Source organism: Cinclus cinclus, chromosome 7 (assembly GCF_963662255.1).
Source record: "Cinclus cinclus chromosome 7, bCinCin1.1, whole genome shotgun sequence".
NCBI classification, from domain to species: domain Eukaryota; kingdom Metazoa; phylum Chordata; class Aves; order Passeriformes; family Cinclidae; genus Cinclus; species Cinclus cinclus.
Genome location: NC_085052.1, coordinates 10,591,886 through 10,611,216, shown reverse-complemented (window position 1 = coordinate 10,611,216; position 19,331 = coordinate 10,591,886). Strand labels below are relative to the sequence as shown.

The window sequence follows — 19,331 nt, the reverse complement described above, 5'->3', positions numbered from 1 at the left end:
GGCACCTCCAGTGCTTAATCATCATGTGCATTAACTAATAACTATTATAAAAATGTTAACAAGACTGTGTCCTGATTAATCCTTACCTTTGCTTGACAAAATATGTAGCAATTTACTAGCTGGAAAAGGCTTTGTTCTCCTTTGCTGGGGATTGAAGTTTCAGAAAATACTCTGAGCCATCATTCCTTTTACCTCTTCTCCATTTTTAATAAAGTTTATGGCAAGTGCTATTCCCCTAAACATTCAACTACCACTTAAAACCTCTAATTGACACCAAGTGAGGGGGGAAGGAAGAACCTTCCTAGGGCATTTTTATTATGCCTTCTATGATCAGCAGATTTAGGGCCAAAATGCTGGGCCTGCTCATTACAATTCAGCTCAAGACAGACAGATGTCAGTGACAAACAGCTCTAAAAAAACTGCAGAAGGCCAAAGCTTGCACTATGGCATATCTCCTGTTTATTCTTGTTTATTTAAGTGGGCTTTAAATACTGGAACTGGAATATTGGAATAGCTCACCTGGAACTGGGCTATTGCAGAAGACATAGTACAGCTTTATCAGTTCATTCCTCCTCCTGACCTCACACAACTCCATGGGGATGTCAACTCTTCAAAGAAACAAGGAATGTATTCCACAGTTTTAAAATTTTGCCTCTTCAGAGTACAAAAATGGTGCTCATCCAGCAAAGCACCAGTCTACACTGAGGTGTTTTGTGAATTTCCTTCTCACAGCGCTATTCTGATCCAAAGAGAAACATCTTTTGCATCTTCTCAGGCAAAGACAATCAATTATGAGCCATAATTTACATCAAACTCTTAGGTGCCTTAAGAGCTGCATATAAAGATCTGGACCCCTCAAACCCTGAAAGCAGCCACCTGCCAATGACTTAGTCTCACACTACAACAGCCAGTATTGGGACTGTAGGAGCTTCAATTCAAGGTAGAATTAAGCCATCAATTCTCCCAAGGGGGTACAGAACAAGGACAGCTGAAACACAGCTGGTGATAAATCTCCATGACTTCCTTTCTTTTGATGTCTCCTAACCCCTGCAACTTAGAAATGTGATAACAAAGATGAAAAGGAAGGTCCAGAGGAGGAAATCCCTGAAGTCAAGTAGGACATCTCAGGTACAGTCAAGAGCCACATCCATGGCTTCCTATCTGCCAGATTTTGCTCCCTACCTTACAAAATACACATTTCATTGCTTTGATATAGAATAGGCTTAATTTATTTGTGACAGCACAAGGTCAGGGTTGGGCCCATAATATTAAATGCCAACATGAAAAATCAGTTGTAAATAACAGGCAAAATACAAATGCACATCTGCTCAAATCAATATTAACTGTAGAGAGCTGACAGCTAGAAACATATCACTTCCACCTGGATTCTGCTGAGAGCTTACTGATCAGCTTTTTTGTAATGTCACATTTTTTTGGATCATGCTGTCTTGCTCTATGGTAGCCCTAGGATATTTCTTTATACATGTCTCCATACCACCTGAAAAGCTACATAATACTCATCTTACCCAGTTATACATCACAGATATTTAACTATGAACTTATCACACTCAGGCAGAGAGATGTAGCAGGCAGTTTTGCACTGTGGATCACCTGAACAGTGTTAGATATGACTTTATGAGCGGAGTTTATCCTAGAAAGGCCTGTTACTCTCCACTGAATTTAAGATGTCAGGACACCCACACTACAGGCACCAACATGTGATCACATAAAGGTCCCAAAGTAGGAAACACAACAAATTTGAAATATGTTTATTACCCAATTTTAAAAACACAAATTACAGATGAGGTATGGATTGCAATTAAAGGGGTAATTGAATGTCCTGAGCAGTCCCCTTTCTGAGAAATGTTTTATACAGCTTACATCAGCCTTATAATTTACTCCAGGACATATAAAAGCCTAGGAGACATTCAGAAATGCAATATTGACCCCAGTGAGCTTATACAGGAGATAAATATTGTGCTTTTGGTTGTACTGCCCCTGAGAAAATGCTCTCTCTAGGAAGACAGACATATCCTTTTACATGCATAGGACAATCTGTTCCTAAAACATCTACTGGAAAAAAGGTGTTAGGAACTATATAGGATATGCATCAGAATTCTTAAATTTTTTTGTACATTGACCAAATCAATCACAACACTATTCTATCTATGTCTTTTTCATTTGGCTGTGAGGAAAAAAAAAAAAAGAAAAAAAAAGCTTTATCCTTATAAGCTTAGAAAGTCAACGTACTTCTACAAGCCTGAGTACTATTAAGGAACAGTTTTGAACCCATGGCATCAGTATGAAAAAGTATGAATAAATTATTACAAAGGAATTCCATTCCTGACCAGACTGGAAGGTTCTTGAACCAAAGCTAGAATGGCCAAAAAACCCCCAAGCTTCACATGTAGAAGAAGGAAACTATAAGGTGGATTGGGCCAAAACCACACCAAAAACCTCCAACTCAGTGTTTCTAACTTAATACAAGTGCCCACTGTACTTCATTATCTTGTGTACACACGGTCAACGCTTCACAAGGTAGATGAGGAAGAGTGCTGCGTGCTCAACAGCTGATAAACCTAGCACCCTAAAATAGCAGGGGTACACATGAACAACATTCTGGGACCCATTCAGTTACTGATTTCTCTCAGAAATCTCTCTAGAAATTAACAGTAGTCCCAAATTTGCCATCCCCTGTTCTGAGCAACTTCTGTTTGTTATGCGGGCAGTGCTTTCTTCTCATATTTCTCAAATCCATTCTTCCCTTTCAGCATCTGTCTCAAAGACCAAACGCTCACATATCCACAAACTTTTCTTCTTGCTTCAGCCTATGTTTTCACTTTGTGGTAAAGTGCCAGCATGTCCTTTGTCCATCCCTTTAATCTCAGGCTTTCTGTAATACTGCCTGAAACTTCATGCCACCAGGGATATCCCTGCAATGCTTTCTGTTGAATGGTGCCTATTGTATTTTTTTGATTAACTTCTAGTGTTTTGTTGGTATAATTGTCTGGATGTTTTGAAAAAAGGGAAAGAAAAAAAAAAGTAAAAAAATCTTTTGGGAAAAAGAGGACTTAGAAAAGCCAAAAGGAGTGCAAGGCAGTGACCTCACTGTCTTTACAATGAAGGTGCTCACATTATGAAAAATGTAGGAGCCCCACAGTCCTATTACAAAGTTGCTTCCTAAAATTTTAATCACTATCAAGCCTGCTAAGTAGTTATCTGCACTTGAGATCCTCACAAATCGATACCACCGGCTGCAGCACAGTAATTGCTCTGAATGCAGATTCTACATCCACCGTGAGAAGCAGCACAGGGAAAATACCCCAAATCATTCCCTGGTTTAGAACGAGGCTGAACTGAACAAAAGCAGCCTGGCACTGCCCATTGCACAGTGAACACTAGTTGGCATATTTCTGTAGTGACCAACCCCTTGCCATCTTCTCTGTCTGAAACATTTCTAAAACCTTGGCTTCCGTGGCCTGTCAGCTCCTCTGAGCCAAGAAATTTCAATAGAGACCCTGTTATCCTGGGGTTTCCACCTCTTCTATCTTTTTTCACTTCTAGGGACAAAAGCAATTGTTTATGGATGCTGGGAACTGATGAGGCTTGCAAGGCAGTCAGACCACTCAGAACTGCAGAAAGGCACTATTGTGAAAAAAGCAAAAGCTTCTACTTGCTGCACCTAATTTCAAACTACCATTTTTTCATAAACAATGAACTCGAAACACCAGACAATAAAGTCTGCATCTCAAGCATTTGGTGCATTCTGGAAAGTAGCTTTGGGTGCCTTTGGTTTTGGATGCTTGACTTCAGACACAGACACACTGTATTTGGGACTATATGCACAAGAAACACAATGGCAATCTTTTCATACGTATTTATTGTATCACACATGCTCAACAGCAGTCAAGATCAAGCGTCTTTTTTAAGACACACAGTAGAAGACATTGTTATTTTACAGAATCTTAGATGCAAATGGCCCAAAATTACAAATCCTACCACGTCCTTTTCACAGACAGAACCAGTGTCAATGTCCCTCATTCTTTATATGGACACAGAGGCCTGGTGCAGCTTTCCCATGTCTCAGAGGAAGTGACCAAATGCAGAATTAGGACTCCTGTGACCATACCTCACCTGCTTTGGGGGTAAACAGGTATGATTTGTTCATGCAGCAAAGGCTGGAAGACAAATGACATAACAGCATGTCTCTGCTAAGGTGGATGGAAGGAGATCCACACAGTTCTGGCCATTTTGAGATATCAGAACTGAGTGGGAGTAGCTCAGATGTGGCTGCAGTGCAATACAAACAAAGTGACACATTGCTTGGAAAACCCAGTTTGACTACTCAGCATGAAAAATGCTCATGTGCCTCAGTTGCATTCTGCAGATGACCTTGTTCTTAACAAGCTATATAATTAAGATACCTCCTGACCCTCAGCGTTCCTTCTTCCTAGTCCCAGTTTGAGCAAAGCCCCACATACACTGCATTACACAGAAAGACTAAATTGCTGCAACAGTCAAGCGGAAGAGAGAATGTACTCCTAGAGATCTTTATGCCAAAGTTGTCCTATGAAAATAAATATTCCAACAAGCTTTATCCTGTCACAATAAAGCTATAAAGTTGCTTTGTTCAGCACATGATAATGGCTTTGTAATTCAATTATTGGTAGAATTTGCCTTTAGGGATTTATCTTTCTTTAGCCTCAGCACTCATGTGAATCCCTTATCGTAAATCTTGCCAATGCAAAACCAGCTCTTCCACTGCCTCTGGACATATCCTGTCACTTCATGTTAAAAAATTGACACCTTCCTCCTCAGTTTAGTGAATGGCAGGTTTCTGGTTTTATTTTAAAGGACAGAATGAAAACAACAACAGTGGATGACGCTCATGTTGTCCTTAGTAGCATTAATTTTTTGGTCCCACTCATGTTTCTATAATACTGAATTCTAATTGCTATTCATAAAAATAGTAACACGTAGCACTGAACAGGGAGCTTTTTGTCCAAAGATACAAAAGCACTTGACAATCAACCTTTAAGTAACCTTCCCTGCATGGTACTGATTTGTTCAAGGCCTATGGAAAAGTACAAGACAAGCAGACCAAGTTAGAAATAGGAGCTGAGGAAAATTCTTGTTCTCAGCTTTATAGATAAACTTCACTGATTAGTCAAGAGCACAGGGGCCTCATTGATTTGACCAAGATCACACAGTTGCTATGTGGCAGAGACAAAAATAGAGCCTGAGAGTCCTCCAGGCTCCTTTTTCTTTTACTACTATATTGACTACATGAGGACTTTGCAGATACTCTCTGTTCCCTTTTTTGCTTGCAGAGGTCAGTGAATCTGCCCTAGGGAGCTTAGTGTGGGAGACAATTCTTGTGGTTTCTTTAGTTCAGTCCCTATTATGTGAGATTTCACAGATTTTACTATTCCTGGAACATACTTTAAAGACTGCTTTCCAGCTTTAACATCCCCTAACCACATCCTCCTGACATGTTTTAGAAACACGGACAGATTCCAGATAGGCATAAATCAGCATTCATTTCTTTATATCTGGCTAATAAATCTCCCCTGACCATAATTTAATTAGTTTTCCCCTGCAACATCTCTGCACTATTCTTTTCCACACTGTCCAATCACATGAAATGATACAATTTGGTGCAATTCAACTGGCACCACTGGGCCAAATCCATTCTCTGCTTTGCTTTACTCAGTATGTCACCCTTTCTTTAGAACTGATAGAAAACAGCAGTGCAGTCAGTAAAGTCCAACTTCTAATTGTGCCACCTCACAGCACTGACCCAGAAAAGCAGGTGGCTGTTGCTGCTAACACTGAAATAGTGAGAAGGTAACTGGGGGTACTGGTGTGACTCACAGGCTGTGGGGAGTCACTTTTACTCTCACCATCCCACCACAAAAACCCACACTCTTCCACACTCTGCTGTCTGCATACCCCACAGCTTTGAGGGAAGCAGCAAAGGAAGCCTTCTCCCCTGCTGCTGTAACACCACAGCTCTCCGTAGGAAGCTCCAGAGAGGAAATTCTAAAATAGATGGATGCAAAATTCTTAGGAGGCAGCTGTCTACTGCTGGTAACACAGAGTGGGGGGAATGTCTTAAAATGAGGATCTAAATGAAATGGATAAAATTCAGTTAACCAGGACTAGATCCTGATTTTAAGATAGCCCTTCAATCCTATGTATCTTTTTCATATACTGCAGGGAATGGAAGACTTCAAGCTGTCTTGAAAAGAAAGGAGAAGGAAAGTTAGTTATAGTTATATAGTAGAACTAACTCTAGTTATACTATATAACTTTAGTTATAACTTCTGAGCTCCCCTCCCTGATATCATGAGCCAAACCTACTTGATTTACAGCTTCTCTGCTGGTACAGTCTAATAGGATCACCATTTCCTACTGTGTTAAGACCATGTCTCTTGCAGTGCTGTGGCCCAGCCAGGCAGCTCTGGAGGAGGCCAGCAAGTCATTTAGAGCAGGAGGGGAAAGTCAACTCTGGTAACACAGTATGCTACTCATTAAACATACAAGAGAACACAGCAGTGCAACTTTCCTGACACAGATCTGGACAAATCCACAGGTGACTTACCTGTGCACTGCTTCACCTCCTCAAGGTCTGGCCTTTAGAGGTGCACACAGAGAAATCAGCTGCTTAGTCCAATGCCTGCTGGCCACTGACACATTCCAGGGTCCTGCACAGCACTGCAGGCTCCTGCTGCTGATTAGCCCCCAAATCAAGATTTTGAGCATGGTGAATGGATGCCTGCCTCCTTCTGCAGAACTTTAATGAGGGGAAGTGGGTGATGTAGAAAAGCTGAAGCTCATGGGAGTCTGTACTGATTTATAAAGTATCTCTGGAGGATTTTTAAACAAATATCTGCTAAATTGGGAAAACTAAAACACACCAATCTATGCATCAATCAGACTGGGGCTTCTTGGTCCCAAAAGGCTTAATCAGATGAACATTTGCTTCATTCATACCTGCTGAAAACTGTCCTGGATTTCTCTGGCACGTACCCATAACCACCATACTTAAGCGATGAAAAAACCTTTTAAAATAAATTTCTTTCTTTCAACTCACTGAATAAGCTAAGGCTTGTGTGTTAGATCAAGTGGATGATTTTCTGGACAGGCTGTCACAATGAACTTTGATTGGCATCTTTCCCATCACCTTCCAGCAGTTGCCCTGCAGTGATTAAAAGGTCTTGCTCAGCCATACACAGCATCATTTGTAAACAGCCCAGACACTGAGGAATTTAAATTGCCTCAGCCAACCTGGGTGGGCGTGCAAATCTCACCAAGCCAAGAACTGACAGAAACACAGGGACAGTGCACCCAGCTTGCTCCAAGTGCTTGAATATAATGAAGTTTTTAACAGGGCTTTGACACCTCATCCCCTTGATTTTCAGCTCTTTCAGCTGCTCCAGTGAACACAGTCAGAGCTTTTAAAATACAGTCTCCAGCCTCCTCTGAAAAAGAAAATATATATACTCTATAATTATATTGTGAAGATTGACTTTCTTTGCTACTGCTCATAAAAGAAACACAAATATAGCCCTGTCTACTCATCTGTCCTCCCAGCTGCTTATAGGCTTTCCTCCCCTTCAGTGTGTGTGCATATTTTTGTGTTGTTTGATGGGAAAGGTTGGTTGGCTTACTATTTTACAATGTTTGCCTCCACTTCCTTCTCCTGCTTATACTCAGAAAAACGTAAGACTGAGTGGAGGCCCAGCAACATCTCTTACCTAAATGACATACTTCCTTTAATTTCTTCAAGGAATCATTAACATCATGGACATGTGGACTACTGGAAATCATAAATGATGTGGGTTGGAGTGGATGCTAAAAATCACCTAGTTCCAGTTCTCCAGCCACAGGCAAGGACACCTTCCACAAATTAGATTGCTCAAAGCCCCATCCAACTTGGCCTTCAACACTTCCAATTTCCAGAGCTTCTCTGGGCAACCTGTGCCAAAGCCCCACCATCCCAAAAGTGAAGAATTTCCTTCCAATATCTAATCTAGACCTGCTCTTTTTCAAAATGGAAGCTATTATCCCTTGTCTTATCCCTCCACACCCTTGGCAAAGACCCTCTCCAGCTCTCTTGTAGCCCTTTTCAGGCACTGGAAGGTGCTCTAAGGTCTCTCCAGAGCCTTCTCTTCTCCAGACTGAACATCCTCAGCACCTCAGCAGAGGTGCTCCTGCCCTCTTGTTATTCCAGCCTTCCAATCTTCTTGAAGTATGGAGTGCTATTACTTTTGTATTTCTCCTGCTTGCTTGTTGGGGTGCAACACTCAAGTAAAAAAATGAAATCAATACCACTAATAGAGATAATGATTGTAACCTGATGATCTAATTTACTAGTTGGGCTTTTCGTTGTTCATTTTATGTTAGTTTTTAAGACACTTTTATTGTTTGATTTTATTTCTTTCCTCCCTCTCCAAGTTTCTCAAGGATAAGCTTTGATTAGAATTAGATTAAAGTATTTTCAGAAAAAATGTCTAATTTTGACTAAAACCCATTACATTTTGGGAAATTTTAATGATATTTTTAACCTTTCTGTTTTTTTGTTTTGTTTTTTGTTTTTTTTTTTTTAATTTTTTAGGGCCACTCTTATTGTGATGCCTTGACTTACTGACATTTAGAAAATAATTTCTGGTGGATGGCATGACTTGATCTGAGGACCAGAATAAAAACCTGGCTTTTAATGACCAAGAAAAGTCTTCATTTATATTTTGGCCGCATTAAACTACATGCACTTTGAGAAGTTTTTCTGCAATAACTGGTCAAAGATGTTTGGATTTGCAAGTCACAAAGTATCACTATTGAACATTGACTAGATGACTGAACCACTCTAAAAAAAAAAAAAAGAAGAAAAAATAAAAATAATAAAGCAACGTAATTCCCAGTGTAACTGGTTCACCAATTGTGTTCACATTTGTATTCACTACAAACCAGTATCTACACCAGCAAAATTCCACAATAGGAACATACACCAAAAATCACCAAGTATCACAAAAATAAATTCAAAAGTATTTAAGTAAAGCATTTTTATCCAACTCTTTTAACTACAATCTACTGCGTTCTCTTTCCCTAATGCCAACTACATTGGTAAACATTGTGCTATCAGCAATAATCCATGTATATTAACTTGTTTCTGCACTATGCTGCTGAAGTAATATTGCTTAGAATATTTCTTCCTAGTAATTAGGGTATTTTCACAGAGCACAGTTCCAGAATTACCAAGTACCTTGGTAACTCCCATGCATTTTTCTGCCACTGTACATTTAACAGCAAAATCTCAAGAAGCTGCTGAAAAAAAAATAATAAAAACCATGAAAACTCTTGATGCAATGCAGAACTGTTGTGCCTTGAGCTTGTATGAAGTGTGGATTCTTCCAGGGCTCCACCTGACACATAATTTGTGGTTGCCTCTCTGAGTGGAGTACCTTTTCCTCAGTACACCACTTCCACATCCCTAGATTATGCACAGATATGTGATGATATTCAAATTACTGAAATTATTAGAGGTGTATTATTATTAGAGTAGCCCATCACTAAAGCCTGCCCAGCCACAAGTGTGTCCTAACAAACTTCTAATGAGGTACAAAATTACAGATCCATTTTTTCAACTTTTATTTTGTTTTTTTTGGTGGAGGTTTTTAAGACAAGAAGTCTCCAGTCACCTCTCATTTTAAATGTTTGACTTCATCTGCTCATCTCCCACTGGATATCTCCTTTCACAGAGTGACAGGGTATATCACAGAGTGATATCTCCTTTCATCACAACTGTGGGTGTCAGGGCATCACTTAGAGCTGCAGGTGGAAGAATGAAAAGAGGGAACAGAAGAGCTTTGAATAAAAAATATTCTATTTCCATATTAATGGCTCCTCTTAATGAAACAGAGGACGTAAGAATAACGAGTACATGTGGGCTACAAGGAACTGAGTTGTGTCTACACAGAGTGTTTTCTCAGAGTTATGTAGTAAGCATCATCAGACTGTTTTTCTTCAGGGCTTTAAATTTCTCTGGAGTGGTAGGAGGAAGAGGTGTTTCATAGAGAAGCCAAAAATAAGCAAATCAAGAAGAAAATTCTCTTGGCAACAGATACAAGAAATGCAGCTGTAAGAGACACTACAGCTTCTCTGACAGTGCTTGCAGGTAGAGCCTTCTCAAGACTAAAACTAGCAAGCTCAGCGGAGTTTATTCACAAGATACTTGAGTGACCCAAAAGCTACTTACAATACAACATGACAGCCTAAAATGGTAATGAAAATATTAGTGAGCAATCAGGAAAATGCATCTTTGCTTTCATCAACCATTCAAATCCATGTAAAAGTCTTTAAAGTCTTCCAGGTGTGCATTCCCTCTCAAAACAAGCAGCGTAACTAAATGCAGCCTCAAGAAGACTGATGCCAGAGGCCTTGCTTTGTGTCCTCCTGTTTCAGAGAAGTCCTGGTTTAGAGAGTAGTGGAAGCAATCTGTACTAAAGCAACTCCTCAGCCTTCCTTACGTATCAGAATGTTTCCCTCATTCTCTGCCCAGTACAGCTGTGCCCTGGTTGATCCCTTCAAAGCCATTTGATTTGGATAAAGCACCTGGAACAGGAGAGAGAATCCCCACATTCTGCTTTAAATTGTGACTTCAGGACATCTTACTTCACTATTTATTTCTGCTCTTAAGAATAAGTCAAGTCAGTCTTCCCACTTTTTAGGCTGATTACACTCTGCATATTTTCAAGCCAAAATATATAATAATAAATTTTAAAAGCCCAACCAACAGCAAATCACAGGGCACTGAGAAAGGCTTTACCCAACTTGCATACCAGCACTGGCTACAGAGATGGTGCTGCAGAAATCTGGATTTCAACTGCACTTCTGCAGCCTCTCAGGCCCCAGCTCCTTTTTGCTTTTCTTGCATGGGGAGCCAACTGTGACAACTCATTAAGTGCAAAGGGCTTCTCTTCTGATTCAGCATTTCAGTGCTGCTGTATCCTCAATACCTGGCTGCACAGAATGGAAATCCATATTAAAGCCCAGTGTTGCTCTCTGTGGTGTTCTCAATCACATGCACAGATGTGGATGTGTTTGAGGACAGACAGTGTCCATAGAATTACACCTAAAAGTATTCTTTTTGTCCTAGGGTCACTATGATCATCATCAATACACCAGAATATAACAGTGTCTCCAGAAATTGTATTATTTCCACTTTTGGCAGTGAAAATAATAATATAAAAATTATTTTGAAAAATTAAAATGAATGCAAATGAAAAATAATTTCACTTTTGTACAGTCTAGCTCACACAGAGGTGTGTTATACAAGGGGCATTCTGTTCAAGGTGAAAATTCAAGCTTGCAGTTTCATGCTTTTTGAATGGCTGAAGGGAAATTAGATGGGTGGTTAGAACATTTTTTCATCTTTTAACTTTTTCTTTGCCTTTGAAGCTCCAAGTCTGTTCCCTTATTTGTTAGGTTCTAAAAGGCCTTCAAAGTTCGAGCTCCACAGAAAGGGATCATTATAACTTCATTGTTTTTCTTATTGCAGGCATCCATCATCTCATTTCATCAGTAAACCAGAACTGTAAGCAATGACAGGAAAATTCAAAAGGCTTGGAGCACTATACAGGACATGGGGATCCAGGAACAGGGACAGCCCTCTGAGCCCCTTCAGCAATTACAATTCTGTTGGGTGTCTCAAAGACAGGGCACCCAGCTTTCTATGACTTTCTGCTTTTAACCCAGAAAAGAAAAAAAAAAAACAAAAACAGAAAATGTGTGGAGCTCTGTGTTTGCATCTAACATTTTGAGACCCTTAGGAGTCCTGCAGGAAAGAAATAGTGATATAAACACATATGTGACTGCCTATACAGACACTCCCAGAGAAATGAATTTAAGTTAAAAATGGAATTTAACTTGCATTACCTTCAGCTAACACAGGTTCTGAGAAAAGAGCTAAAAACCAGAAGCAGCAAACAAAATCTCTGGTATATTCTTTGCAAACCAAATATAAATTCAACTTTAGAAGTAAATTTGACCTAGAGCTCTTCCTTATTTTAGAAATGAAAATATTTGACTGAACCACTGATGAATCTTGCTGTGTTCAAAACCTGTGGGTTTGACATAAATTTATAGTTTAGAAACTACCATGCTGGTCTCATTTTAATCATTGGGTTCATCTCTTCCTGATTTCAATATGACTATTTTTTCAAAAGCTTCTCTTCTGAAGGCATATTCACAGGACACAAGCCCACTTCTGCTCACAGGCAGACTAATGCCTCCATAAGGAGTTGAAGAGAAGTCCACAGATTTACACCAAAACACATGAAAACCTTATATTTCAGTTGGACTATACAACCATGTTTGCAGGGTTAAAAATTCTGCATCTCCTTCATGTCTCAGCTTTCTTTTCCATGTAAGTCAAAGCTACGCTGGTTTCTGTCTAGTGGGCTCATGCTCAAGGACTTCCAAGGACTAAGTCTAACAGGAATTAAAAGCACACCACCAGCCACTAGAGGATGTGGCAGAAATGCTGGTGTCCTCCAATACTTCAGGCTTTGCCCCTTAATTGTAGCAGCTCCAGACTGAATTCTTCACACTCCTATCTTAAATCAATGCTTTCTTCAGACTATTATTCAGCATATTTCAGTTCTGCATCACTCTTAGATGAAAAACCCCCTATTCCAATGTTCCAATACAAACACATAATGCCCCTTTCATACCAGTTCTAAATTAATCTCAACAAATCAGCAGTGCAGACTGTAGTCAGCCACATTGCCTCCAAGACCTCATTCCAACACCTCTGTGTGTATCAAGGAAATGAAGAAGAGGGTTTTGCTCTTACCAGTAAAACCTGTTTGGTGTAACTCCCTCATGAAGAAGCAGCCATCTTCTGCCAAACTCCACGGAACTGAATAACTGTGGACAAAAACAAACATGAATCACAGTAAAATATAGAGATCCCAAAGAAACTAACCTGGAAAACGTTCTACCACTTCATAGATACTGACTTGGACTTTTATTGATTCCAGTCTCCAAGGGACACACCTGGGGCAGCTGAAACATGTCTGTGGTGCCTTTGATTGGCACAGAGGATACTGAGATGTGTGATATGGGACACACTGGTATTACCTGAGGGATCACTTCATGGCTAAACCTGGCAACCTGCCCTGAATGAAAATTCATCATCCAATTGCCTTCCTCAATGTCAGATGGACATTGTCTTTCCATTAGCAGGGCCATCCTTAGAAAGCTTTGTCAATCTGACACCAAAAGATGTTCTCACGTGTCTAGAATTCCCTTGCAGGACTGAATGAGTTTAAACAGCACAAGTTACTTGTTCCAAGGAAACCTATGACTCTCCCTCTGCTCTTGTTCTTCTGCCAACAACATGACACCTTCTCCTTGTCTGGTTATGCAAACAATATTCAAATATATCAATCATTTCAGAAAATCTTTCCACGATAAATACCAAATCAGGCTGAGAAAGGTCAGCAAAAAGGCATGTTACAGGTATTATAAATCCTTTGACATGCCTTTGTGCAATCATACACAAATGTTTCTATTACAGAGCACTTACATACAGCTGCTCTCCACAAGTGCTGCCATCAAGTAATTCTCAGAAGGCCAGTAGAGGGAAGGATCACTTGGGTTCTGTTATTTATTCTGCTTAATTTAGTTTCAAATTTATCATGTGGAAGGACTGAAAGGCAGTCAGCCCTACACTTTTCTTGCAGATTCATCCTGTTTCTTCCCCTCCTTTCTTTGCCTGGTAGACTTGATCAGTCTCCTTTTCTGGCAAAACAGATATTGGACTTCTATTTCTTTCATGATGTCTTTTAAGGGATTTTCCATAAAATGCAGATGATTCGAATCTTTATGTGCAAACCATGGCAAAAAACCTTTGAGGTCTACTTATTAGGATATTGATTCCAAATGCAATACCCAATATCCCTCGCCTTTTCTATGGTATAAACTTGTAAGAATATGAAGAAATTAATTAAAAGAGCTTTTCAGTAAACAGTAGACTGGCATGTATTAAAATTTACTTTGAAATGTTGAAATTCACCTCTTTCATCTCCCTTTCTCTTGAGCACTGTCAAAGAAGAGAGAGAAAAGAAGGTGGAGGGGACAGAAGATAAAAAAAAGAAGAGGGAAAAACAGTTTAGTTCTGTGGCTAGAAGTGCATCCAATTTTAAATCTTCAGTGAGTCTGTTATTCTTCCTTAAGTAGAAGATTATAGATATATTTTTATTTGTAACTTTAGGAAACCCTAACAATAACAAAGTTAAGCTTTTCTTTCTGGAAATTAAAGAAAATCTTTTGGAACATTGAACAACCACTTTGTGAAGTGATTTAAGGTCATCCATTCAAGAACTTTTCCATTGCAGGAAGTATTTTCTCTCCTCCACACTCAAAATCCATTTCTAGACCTTTTTTATAATTGCAACAAGAAATAAAAACATTATAACAATAAGCTATTTCTATTATCTATCATCTCTCTGATGTCAATGTTTTTCTTTTCAAGGCAAAGTAGTTTCTTCTGTGCCAAGTATTGTCTTTGACATACAGTAATTTAAGTTTCAATAAAGCTCATATGATCCTTTAATTAAAAACAGGGAGCAATTCAAACTCAGCAAACTCCTCTCTATTTCCAGACCAGGGATAAACAGGATGCAAGCCTTCCAGGGCCATTAATGTTCCTATGGCTGAAGTCATCATATTGAGTCTTTATTTCCCACTGTTGTATCTCTCACCTTTATCCCTGTCTGGTATCCCTGAGCACAACTCTCATCGGGTTATTCCCTCTCTGAATTTGCCGGTGACAGTAATGGTACCCAGAATTAATTAATTACAGCCTGCAAAAGCTTTCTCTGTGCTTGTGTAGCACCCTCCTCCATTCCTGCAGTCCCACTGCAGTGCCAGGTGTCTGACAGCCCTGGTGCCACAGCTTCCCTCTGGCTCCTGCAGCACAGCTCCTCCTCCAGAGGGGCCTTTACCTGCAGCATCTGACAACTCACCTGAGAGCAAGAACGGAGGCTGTGATGCTGCACAGCACCCAGACAGCCCTGCTTTCTCCTATCCATGCCCTGAGGAAGATGTGATTCAGCCCAAAAAAAGTGGAGAAATGCAAGAGTTTCTAAGTCTGTTTCAAAGGCAAGGAAGTGGAAGCAATTCTGTTGTCAGGTCTGGACTCTAAAATGAGAAGCCAGGGCACAGTGAGCTGGAGACATCATGTGAGAAAAGGCAACAGCTCTCAAAGGGAAATACCAGCTCCCTGGGAGCCCATATCCAAAGCCCTCATTGTCTTTGATTTTCATCCTCTGCCATTATCTCAGCACCAGCTTTGCCCTTTACTGACTCACAGCAGCACAAGCAGCACTAATGTATCTTTAGCAAAGGGGGAATTCCCCACCTTATGTACGACCACTCTCCCCAGAGGGAAAAAAAAAAAATTGCAGTAAAGATTTTTTTCAGATGCTTTATTCTAAGTGTCATTCTTTTTTAAAACCTAGTTTATTCCGTTTGACTGAAAAGAAAGAAAAAAAATAGAAGTATTTGAAGGCTATGTTTTTGTCAAGTATCGGTTATGATACAGCTGGGATTATTTTTCTCCTTTTAGCAATTGTAGTTCTTGAATGGATATTTTTTAAACCCAGCATGGCATTTTGCTCATTACAAAATCCCTCTCTCTCCTAGGACTTCCTGTGATAGCTTTGTGTATGCAGTCCCTTCAAAGATGACATTTTGTTTTCTTTGGCAAGCACTGCTGTCGCATGACAATTTGCATTATTAGACCAAAGTTAGATAGTGTTCTTTGCTACACTTATTTTTCAAGAACAGATAGAAAAGGAATCTATTACAATTTTACTGTTTGTTTTCATCTGAGGGCCAAGCTGACATTTCTGTTTTCATGGAGACAAAACAATTATGAAGTACAAATCTTGTATTGATCTCTCTGATTTGACCCTTGCTCATCAGGGAATAATTCTCTTCTTGCTTCTTCTCTAGTACATTCATTTTTCTGTGTAATATGCAGATTGTGTAACAACCATTAAACAGTCTGGGTTTGCTTTGTTTTGCTTTTTTAAATTTTAATATTCTGTGAAGTAGAAACCTACCACCTACCTCATTTTTGTAAGAAAACAGAAATGTAAAGGAAAAGAAAGGGCTGTTCTGAGGTTACAGATACCTTCTAAGGCTGAGCAGAGATTCAAACAAACCCTTTGAATGGTGAGACAACTGCCCAGCCCTCTCACACCACGACGCCACTGTCTCTGGGAGTAGGGAAAGTTGACATCTGAAAACTGAACTTCTTTCCCTATCTACACCAGACATGATATGACACTGCCCCTCCCTTTTTTTTGTTTCCCAACCTGTATGAGAAGCTCAAGAGCCGCTCATGCATTTCACAGGGATAGTACAAGTTTCACCTTAAAATGCTCTGGGATATCTAGGTAACACCAGGATAACACTGCCACATATTATTCTTTTCCCTTCTAATTTCCTGATCTTTCCAACGCCAACTTCAGACTTAAATATTTTTTTTTTCTTTTGCATTTCACAGTGTAAAAAACCCAACTAAATTCTATAAAATCTAGGGAGAAAACATGACTCTTTTTCCAAAATATCCCATTAACACAAAAGTATGTTTTGCATAAAAAAGAATCTGAAATCATGCATGGTATTCCTTTCCTGAAATAAAGCATATGGAAATGGGCTACAGGGCTGATACTCATTTACTTCCCTGATATCTGATCTATTTGTAAGTTGCACTGTTAAGAAGCTTAAATATCCTTGAAGCAATAAAGTTCACGGGGGATGCTGCATAGACTTTGAACATTTTAAGTCGCAGGCAATACATTAATCATGCATGCAGAAGCCATCAATCAGGTTACCCAATAATTAGTGTTTATTGAATGCTGATGGAAACACATCAGAGTGATAAAGCTGTCAGATACCTGCTTCACAGCCCATTCCAACACCAGTGATGTCTGCAGCTCTGCAGGTGCTTTTGCTGATGAACCACATGAACCTCTGCCATGCAGAGTGGGTTGGTATGGTCATAACACAACAATTGCTTTTGTAAATGTTCATCAGATCAAAGCACCCTGAAGATGACCCTCTTTCTTCCTACCTATCCCTCAATAACTCCTCACAGATTGTCAGCTATGAGCCACATCAGACAGTATTCTGGTTTTGTGGCAGCTTGCAAGCAACTGCGTTAGGATGATGTCCCCAGTTTGTTCAACTCACATGCTAAAAAAGCGACAGGAAACATATTTTTTACCAGGAGGCATTTAAAGGACTGGCATATATATTTTGAAGACAGAAGGAGCCTCTAATACCATCAGTGTGTTCTCCTAACAGATGCTGCAGCATCTTTACCAGTAACTTCAGCAGTAGAGAGAATTATTCAGGCCAACAACTGATGGCTGGACTAGATCATATCATCTGGAAAGACACCCAATCTCAAGTCCATGGGATGATGAATTTGCCACTACACTTAGTTTGTTGTCCTCAAGGTCAATTCCCTTCTCTACTAAAAAATACTATCTCTTTTACAGGCAACAGGGTACTCACCATTTGCTTTCTGCTGTGTTGTAAATTTACTAAGTAGATTCATAATTGCTTAGATAACTACAATAAATAAGCATATTTTTTGTTTAGAAAGTGTATCATATTTGAGTGAGAACAGAAGAGAAAAGGCTTACCACAGCAGAATTTAAGGCAAAATGTCAGAATCTTCATGCACACATGCACAGCTTTAAATTTAAAAACAAATTATTGTTCATCATTTGCATATATTAAAACCTATGGCTTCAAGTGAGTGTAGCATTGAGAGGCACTCTGTATAATAAGATACTGGAGACATTTTGGAGATTACACTCAACCAAACAACAGAAACAAAGAAGGAGAAGACAGAGGTGAGCCATGTACAGAAAAGTGATGGGAGTTGCTCAACACCACAGAGATCAGTAGCAAATCCAGTGATATGGAGCACATGTCTTTATTCCTAATCCAGTGAACCATCCAACCCTGATGGAAAGGAAAAAGGAATTTTTTTTCTTCATGGAAGTCAGAAAAGTGGAGTTATATAGACCACAGAAAATATTAGAGAGAAACAACAGATCTACCCTTAACTAAAAGTATGTATCCCAAGGATCCCAAACCAGAAAAAAAAAAAAAAAAAGTTCTCTAAGAGTACAGAGGGACTGATGTTTATACAGATGGATAAGCAAGGACATATTGATTTGCCTAAAGATGAGTGAGTCAGTGGTAAACAGCACAGTGATTACTTCTTGAAAGTCTTTCCTCATGTTTCACTGATCACACTCCTGGCCCAGAAATCTATCTTCCACTGGGCTCTGGGAGTTGATTTCTTTTTCTTTTATTATCAGAGCAGGAAACAACATTAGAGATTCCTATCACTTTTAATTCCATTCTTTACTTTAAATTGTTACCCCAGCACATTATGCTTAGTGAGGTCTGTAAAAGACTGATGGGTACTCTAGGAAACTATATTTTTCAACATACTTTGTACATTGGCTTATGGCTAATTTAAAAAGGAAAGGAAAAAAAGAAGAAGAAGAGGAAGATACAATCTGGCACTGTTGTTCTTCTTTTGATGTCCCTTCCCTCTTTATTTTCAGAAGGCTGGCTGCCACCAAATGCTTATCAGTTTGCCTAGAGATACCAAGGGATATTTGCAAAAGGTTGTGTGCAAGATGTGTTATCACACATGATGCCTAACAGGTATCTGTGCTTTGAGTCCTCACATACAGCCCTAGCTACAAATGAGGCTATTTCTGTGCCCTGCTTGCTGAAAAACAACCACATGGAATGTCTTAAAAACAGGGAACAGCATTCACAAGGCCTTCCTGTGGAAGGTCCTATGCATCCCTGGCACAGGTGCTTGTAACCCAGAAGAGTTATCTAAGATCAAGGAGAAAGTGCAACGTTGCACAAGCTGGGGCAAGCAACTTTTAACATGGAAATTACTTGTTACTTTTTTCCATCTTCAACAACGTGCATCAAAGAGAATCAAGTCTGCTGGAAAACTACCTTGGATTATCAGTGGTGCCCCAAATATTAACACAAATAGTGGAGATGGTTGCAAGAGTAATGCCACAGGGAAAGGGAGAGTTATTCACACAGGCTAATGTTAGCTTTATGCAAACTAGTTCCCTGGTTGTGTCCACAGTCTGTCAAAAGAGATAGGCTTTTCCAGAGGATGATTCAAAGTGGCTAATGCTTACCACTCTAGAGAAGCTTTTTCCTCTCCATTAATTTTAGATGGGATTACCCTCCCTCAGCTA

The 19,331-nt window shown here is 39.6% G+C and overlaps 1 protein-coding gene across 1 annotated transcript in view; it reads right to left on the bottom strand.

The window, feature by feature from the left end:
* Positions 1-19,331, bottom strand: part of SORCS1 (sortilin related VPS10 domain containing receptor 1) — a 258,601-nt gene that overhangs the window by 78,268 nt on the left and 161,002 nt on the right. The window contains exon 5 of the mRNA XM_062496860.1: positions 12,857-12,930. Within this exon, the coding sequence (XP_062352844.1) occupies positions 12,857-12,930 (74 nt within the window). The remainder of the gene's footprint in view (positions 1-12,856; positions 12,931-19,331) is intronic.